The 8,115-nt window shown below is 42.3% G+C and overlaps 1 protein-coding gene across 1 annotated transcript in view; it reads right to left on the reverse strand.

Moving 5' to 3' along the window:
- Positions 1 to 260: 260 nt before the first annotated feature.
- Positions 261 to 8,115, reverse strand: part of LOC120564451 (ladderlectin-like) — a 9,220-nt gene continuing 1,365 nt past the window's right edge. The window contains exons 4-8 of the mRNA XM_039809429.1: positions 4,528 to 4,581; positions 4,267 to 4,358; positions 4,074 to 4,199; positions 1,344 to 1,443; positions 261 to 776 (exon numbers count right to left, since the gene is read on the reverse strand). Coding sequence (XP_039665363.1) covers positions 703 to 776; positions 1,344 to 1,443; positions 4,074 to 4,199; positions 4,267 to 4,358; positions 4,528 to 4,581 — 446 coding nt within the window. The 3' untranslated portion in view covers positions 261 to 702. The remainder of the gene's footprint in view (positions 777 to 1,343; positions 1,444 to 4,073; positions 4,200 to 4,266; positions 4,359 to 4,527; positions 4,582 to 8,115) is intronic.

Raw genomic sequence — 8,115 nt, forward strand, 5'->3', positions numbered from 1 at the left:
TAGCTAGTTAGCTAGCGACCAAACCAAGCAGCAAGTTAGGTGGCGTAAATTGTGCAAGATGACATAAGCTGTAGTTCACTGAGTGGTTTCACACAAAACTAAGTGGTACTACGACATTAGACATTAGACTATTCACGTGCAAAATTATCTTTTACATTGACCAACATCATATGTGTTATTAATGTCGTTCAACCCCTCAAGCTTTGAGGTATGTTTTCTCTCATTTGGTGGCTGTAACACATGCATTCGACAACTTTTTGGACAGTTCACATATTTATTTTTTATTAGACAGGTTATTACACTCTTTAGGCGGATACAGCAATATATATTATGAGGTGGTGATGGTGCAGTGGATATGACACATGCCTTTGGTGTGGGTTCAATTCCCACTGCGATACATCAACCAATGTGTCCCTGAGCAAGACACTTGACCCATAGCTGCTCCAGAGGCGTGCAGCCTCTGACATATATATCAATAGTAAGTCGCTTTGGATAAAGTAATGCATGTAAATCACATGTAATGCAAAGAATACAATCAACAATGGATTAATTTGTGCTGAGATTTGTGTTGCAAATAGTGTGTATGCAAAATTTTAGTCCCGCATGTATAAATCATGACAGTGACATAGTCTTATAATGAACAAACAGCAGCTTAAGTATCATCTGTAGAAGTCAGGAGGAGCACTGCACACACTGTGACGACTAGCAGTTTGTCTTTATCTGACAGACGAATGGGTAGCTAAGGGTGCAGACGTTATTGGACCAGCCATTGGACGCTGCAAAAACATCAGCATCATCAGAAATGCAACAATACAACACAATGACGTCAATCAAGTTGTATTAAAGGTCCCATGACGTGGTGCTCTTTGGATGCTTTTCCACTAGAGCCAGTCCCACAATGAGCTTTCCTTAGGATGTGCCATTTCTGTGTCTGTAGCTATTGAGGAGGAGAGAGGGGGGGCAAGGTAGAGGGTGGGGGTGTGGCCTTAACCAACTGCCACTTTGCTCGTTTGAAAGCCATGATGTCTCTCTCATGGGTGGGCCAAATTCTCTGGGTGGGCAAAGCAGAGAAAGGGGAGGTAACCTTGCTCCTTATGACCTCATAAGGAGATCGACCCATCTGAGCTTTCATTTTCTCAAAGGCAGAGCAGGATACCCAGGGCTCGGTTTACACCTATCACCATTTCTAGCCACTGGGGGACCATAGGCAGGCTGGGGAACTCATATTAATGTTAAAAAACCTCATAAAGTGACATTTACATGCCATGGGACCTTTAATGTATGATCGTATGACCAAAGTTTGACAGTTGACAGTTGACCGTGTGTGGGTTTTCTATTCTTACTTTGAGAGTTGACCCGCAGGCACTGGCAATTGGAAGTGGAGCTCATTGATCCCTGGTTGGTATAGTCAAATGCTGAGCCATCTTCCCATCTCCAGAAACCCTGCAGGAAATCAACGTTACAGTCCCCTTCAGTACACGTTTAGTTTAAACACCTGCTAGTGTAGAATTAGAGCATTTCTGACTAAAACACAAACAAAGACGTTTTCACGTAGAATGTTTTACTTTAAAAAAAAAAAAAAAAAACTGAATCACATATTATATTTTACTAAATGAATTTCAAACCAAAACTTTATTTCTAATGGATGAACTGAAAACTTCCTAAAAATGGAATTTAAGTTTAATACAATATGCACAAACTATGTTAAGTGAAGATTAGGTTAAATGTTAATAAAGGGTCATTTTGTGCACCATCAATTTTGTCCACTAAAAGTTCTGTTGTTGCTGCTGACAGACTCAGATTATTATTCTAAGTGTCTGACAACATTATGGAAAGGATCCCTACAGAGATAGACCTTTTTGTTAAAAAGTAAGATCCTTTTTGTTTAACCAGAAACAGCTTCAAAATCGCTATCGCCAAACAAACCAGACTCCATGTAAATAATCAGTACTTTTAGTATATAGAGCCAGCATATTTCCACATGTAAATGGGTGAATTAAGGTTTTGTTTCAGCTAAAACAGAGTGGTGATTGTTGGAATAGTGACAGATGAACCAAGACGGCCTTTATCAGTTTTATTTTATTTCTGTAGACTTTAAATGAAGTGTGTCTCACAATGTTAAAATGACTGTTTATTTAAATGGAGTCTGGTGGTGTTTGGTGATGGTGATTTCAGGGCTGTTTCAAGTTAAACAAAAAGGATCTTACTCTTTAACTAAAAGGTCTATCTCTGTAGGGATCCTTTCCATAATGTTGTCAGACACTTAGAATAATAATCTGAGCCTGTCAATTTTAGTGGACGGAAATTGAAGGATGATGGGGGATTGTCGTCAATTTCCCCGGTGGAAGTTGCTGAGTTAGTTAAACAACTCCACAGTGGCAAAGCCTCAGGGATTGATGAGATCCGTCCAGAAATGCTTCAGCTCTGGGTGTGGAGGGGTTGTCTTGGTTGACACGCCTCTTCAACATTGCGTGGAAGTCTGGGACGGTGCCTAAGGAGTGGCAGACCGGGGTGGTGGTTCCCCTTTTCAAAAAGGGTGACCAGAGGGTGTGTGCCAATTACAGGGGTATCACACTTCTCAGCCTCCCCGGTAAAGTCTACTCCAAGGTGCTGGAAATAAGGGTTCGGTCGATAGTCGAACCTCAGGTTGAGGAGGAACAATGCGGATTCCGTCCTGGTCGTGGAACGACGGACCAGATCTTTACTCTCGCAAGGATCCTGGAGGGAGCCTGGGAGTATGCCCAACCAGTCTACATGTGTTTTGTGGATCTGTAGAAGGGCGTATGACCGGGTCCCCCGGGAGATACTGTGGGAGGTGCTGCGGGAGTATGGGGTGAGGGGGTCCCTTCTCAGGGCCATCCATCCTGTACGCACCAAAGCGGTGTGCTGTCCGGGTTCTCGGCAGTAAGTTGGACTCGTTTCAGGTGAGGGTTGGGCTCCGCCAGGGCTGCGCTTTGTCACCAATCCTGTTTGTAGTATTTATGGACAGGATATCAAGGCGTAGTCGGGGTGGAGAGGGGTTGCAGTTTGGTGGGCTGGGGATCTCATCGCTGCTTTTTGCAGATGATGTGGTCCTGATGGCATCATCGGCCTGTGACCTTCAGCACTCACTGGATCGGTTCGCAGCCGAGTGTGAAGCGGATGGGATGAGGATCAGCACCTCTAAATTGGAGGCCATGGTTCTCAGCAGGAAACCGATGGAGTGCCTTCTCCAGGTAGGGAATGAGTCCTTACCCATAAGTGAAGGAGTTCAAGTACCTTGGTGTATAGTTCGCGAGTGAGGGGACAATGGAGCGGGAGATTGGTCGGAGAATCGGCGCAGCGGGTGAGGTATTACATTCAATTTATTGCACCGTTGTGACGAAAAGAGAGCTGAGCCAGAAGGCAAAGCTCTCAATCTACCGGTCAGTTTTCGTTCCTACCCTCACCTATGGTCATGAAGGCTGGGTCATGACCGAAAGAACAAGATCCAGGGTACAAGCGGCCGAAATGGGTTTCCTCAGGAGGGTGGCTGGCGTCTCCCTTAGAGATAGGGTGAGAAGCTCAGTCATCCGTGAGGAGCTCGGAGTAGAGCCGCTGCTCCTTCGCGTCGAAAGGAGCCAGTTGAGGTGGTTCGGGCATCTGGTAAGGATGCCCCCTGGGCGCCTCCCTAGGGAGGTGTTTCAGGCACTTCCAGCTGGGAGGAGGCCTCGGGGAAGACCCAGGACTAGGTGGAGGGATTATATCTCCAACCTGGCCTGGGAAAGGGAAAGGGAAGTTTGGGGTCCCCTGCTGGAGCTGCTACCCCCGCGACCCGATACCGGATAAGCGGACGAAGATGGATGGATGGATGGAAATTGAAGGTGCGCAAGTGCCCATTAACGTTATCTTGCTTAAGATGGACCATTTTCAAATATTGTTGCTCCCATCCCATTAGTCACTTAGACACAAAAACATTAAATAAAATAGGGTCCAGGTTGAAGAAAAACGAAGTTCCCCTTTCAGGAGAAAAAGGAATACGTTGCAGTCTAGAAATCACTCAGAGGGAACCAAAGGTCTTCTAAAATGAAGGCTTTTTAAATATGTGAACAAACCTGGAAATAGTAACCTCCAATCCAGGCAAAAGTGTGGCCCCCAGTCTTGACCAGACGCTGGAGGAAATTATACTCCAAGACGTTGTGGACTGAAGCCAACGCACGAGCAGCAGCCAAGCAGAGGATAAGAGGAGAGGAAGTTTGTTTTTAAAAAAAATTAATACTGTACTGTTGTAATAAACTATGTTATTACCTCTGCACTGCTCCAGGAATAAGCCTGGTTGGTTAAGAAGTAGCAGTTACCACGGAAACTATGCCAACCATCAAGGCAGAAATCAAAACGGGCTGGAACGATGAGAAAAAATCAATCAATACTAAACTTGATCTTTTTTTACTCATTATGTGATTTCTTCAGTATCTCAGGAAAGAAACAAATGTGAAGTTGTTCTTCTTGAACTCCAGCAGCAGCAGGCGCCTCATGTTACTGTGAAGATATGTCATGTGATTTTCTTACCTTGATGTCGAGCAGGTCCTCTGCCATCAGCAACATCAATAGCAGCATCCATCTCTGTAAACCCAGTCACAACAGGTCTGTATTAGATGTGCAACGATTATAAGGGTTTGAGTCATTGTTTATGAAAAGAAAAAAAGAAAATTCTCTGATTCCAGTTTCTTAAATGTGACTATTTTCTTTTTTTTGCTCCTCTGTGTCAGGAAACTGAATATCTGAGTTGTGGACAAAACAAGACATTTGAGAACACTTGGGCTTTGGGAAACATTTTTCACCATTTTCTGACATTTTACAGACCAAACAATAATTAAAGGTCCCATGACATGCTGCTTTTTGGATGCTTTGTGGTCCCCTAATACTGTTTCTGAAGTCTCTTTTATATAGGCCTTAGTGGTCCCCTAATACTGTATCTAAAGTCTCTTTTATATAGACTTTAGTGGTCCCCTAATACTGTATCTGAAGTCTCTTTTATATAGACCTTAGTGGTCCCCTAATACTGTATCTGAAGTCTCTTTTATATAGACCTTAGTGGTCCCCTAATACTGTAGCTGAAGTCTCTTTTATATAGACCTTAGTGGTCCCCTAATACTGTAGCTGAAGTCTCTTTTATATAGGCCTTAGTGGTCCCCTAATACTGTATCTGAAGTCTCTTTTATATAGGCCTTAGTGGTCCCCTAATACTGTATCTGAAGTCTCTTTTATATAGGCCTTAGTGGTCCCCTAATATGTAGCTGAAGTCTCTTTTATATAGGCCTTAGTGGTCCCCTAATACTGTATCTGAAGTCTCTTTTATATAGACCTTAGTGGTCCCCTAATACTGTATCTGAAGTCTCTTTTATATAGACCTTAGTGGTCCCCTAATACTGTATCTGAAGTATCTTTTATATAGACCTTAGTGGTCCCCTAATACTGTATCTGAAGACTCTTTTATATAGACCTTAGTGGTCCCCTAATACTGTATCTGAAGTCTCTTTTATATAGACCTTAGTGGTCCCCTAATACTGTATCTGAAGTCTCTTTTATATAGACCTTAGTGGTCCCCTAATACTGTATCTGAAGTCTCTTTTATATAGACCTTAGTGGTCCCCTAATACTGTATCTGAAGTCTCTTTTATATAGACCTTAGTGTGTGGCCTTGACCAACTGCCATGCTTCGCTCGTTTTAAAGCCATGATGTCTCTCTCTCATGGGTGGGCCAAATTCTCTGGGCGGGCAAAGCAGAAAAAGGGGAGGTAACGTTCCCCCTTATGAGGTCATAAGAGGAAGATTGCAGATCGGCCCATCTGAGCTTTCATTTTCTCAAAGGCACAGCAGGATACCCAGGGCTCGGTTTACACCTATCACCATTTCTAGCCACTGGGGGACCATAGGCAGGCTGGGGGAACTCATATTAAAGAGATGGTTCGGAGTAATTTCACCCTAGGGTCCTTTGCACCATGACCTCGAGCCAAACACCCCCCCAGAAGCTTTTTTCACCTGGGTCTAACATTGGGAGAGTTAGCGTAGAGTAGCGTTATCAGCTGAATAGCTTAGCGCAGAGGCTAATGGACCCACGTTTGTATCTCGTAAATGACCCCACTAATAATGCCCGAAATGATACCAAACTTCTACACTAGTACAAATCGGTTATGTACTCATAAAACGATGCATTGGAAAGTTTGTAAGTACACCAGAAGTTTATGAACACTTGCCTGCTCTCTTCAGCTCTCTGTTGCTGTTGCTGCTGCTGCTACCTGCAGTTAGACGAGTGCTTAGGGCCGTCTACAAATTACTACACCGAAAAGAGATACAACAAAAATATTTATTAATTTAATGATTAAATAAGGTAATGTCTCCAAACTTACCTCAATTATTAATTGTCTCCTGCTAGTTATACTACAGCACTTACTTAAAAAAAAAAGTTAAATAAAATTTTTTTTTGTAACATCTCTTTTCGGTGTTGTAATTTGTAGACGGCCCTAAGCACTCGTCTTACAGCAGCAGCAACAACAACAGCAGAGAGCAGAAGCCAGCAGGCAAGTGTTATTTACATAAACTTCTGGTGTACTTACAAACTTTCCAATCCATCGTTTTTATGAGTGCGACGTTTGGTATCATTTCGGGCATTATTAGTGGGGTCATTTACGAGATACAAATGTGGGTCCATTAGCCTCTTCTTCAGCTGATAACGCTACTCTACGCTAACACTCCCAGTGTTAGATCCAGGTGAAAAAAGCTTCTGGGGGGGTGTTTGGCTCGAGGTCATGGTGCAAAGGACCCTAGGGTGAAATTACTCCGAACCATCACTTTAATGTTAATAAAAACTCAAAAAGTGAAATTTCTATGCCATGGGACCTTTCATCAAGAAATTCAACAGATTAATCGACCATGAAAGTAATTGTTAGTTCTGTAAGGTAAACTGATTTATGTATTCTTTGTTTAAAATTCACTTCACTTTGTTTTGTCATGTCAGACAAAGCTGGATAGAAATATAGAAAGTAAAAAAATTTAAGGGATTAGTTTTTATCATATCGATATCACTTTACTGTACGGAGAATCCCAAAATGTGGCTGCACTGATACCTGTATGAGCCTCCAGGTGATAAAAAGCAGCAGATTGGTTTATTGCTACATATTGCTTATTTAAAGGAATGCATGAATGAGGTTAGAAAGTACAATCGGACTGTGGTGTTCCCTTCACTGATTCGCCAAATTAAAAGTTTTCCTTCAGCTCAAATGGAAATTTCATTAATGATTCAAGAAGAAATTGAGCAACGCCTGCTGTGATGATACACAATGCTTCATGTTACAGCAACAGTATCTGAAGTGAAGTGAAGATGTTTGACAAAAGTACATGGTGACAGGTTCTGGTCTGTAATCTGACTGATCAACTTGGAAAGTTTCAAACAAAAAGCCAGTACCTGATTCTGATGCAGGTTTGTTTTCCTGTGGTACTGCAGCAGCCTCAGCTACAACAACTGAGGGGGGAGAACGCCAAAGATAGTTGATGTAGATCAGTGTTTTACAGTACAAAGGTATGTACTAAACAATATCTCACAGATTATATTTCCTGTTGTCCCTAAAACCCAGTTTTTTAAGTTTTAAAGAGCCCATTTAATCAATTTGTCCCAAATAGTGTTATAAAACATTAAAGGTCCCATACTTTAAAAAGTAAGATACCATGTCTTTTTTTTTTAATATAAACCAGGTCGAGGTGCTTTAACGAGCTGTCAGGACTTCCGTACGGTCATGATGTCAGTCAAACTATATAGGTAGTGTCGCTACAGTGCCGTTAAAATCATTCCCCAGCCGCAATGACAGTGCAGAGACACTGACGGCACAGGTGTGGAAGACCCAGAAACACTGACCAATCAGAGCAGACTGGGCTTTTTCAGGAGTGGGTCCTAAAATGACAGCAGCTAAAACGGAGCGCATCAGGATGTTTAAGGGTGAATACAGGAATACAGGTATATTCAGACAGACAGTATTATATCATTTTTTTTTTTTACATTAAAGCATGTAAACATGTTCTAGAACTCTAAAATACAAGTATGAACATGAAAATGAGCATGGTATGGGACCTTTAAACAACAACTGACTAAATATCCATTTG

Source organism: Perca fluviatilis, chromosome 1 (assembly GCF_010015445.1).
Source record: "Perca fluviatilis chromosome 1, GENO_Pfluv_1.0, whole genome shotgun sequence".
Classification (NCBI taxonomy): Eukaryota; Metazoa; Chordata; class Actinopteri; order Perciformes; family Percidae; genus Perca; species Perca fluviatilis.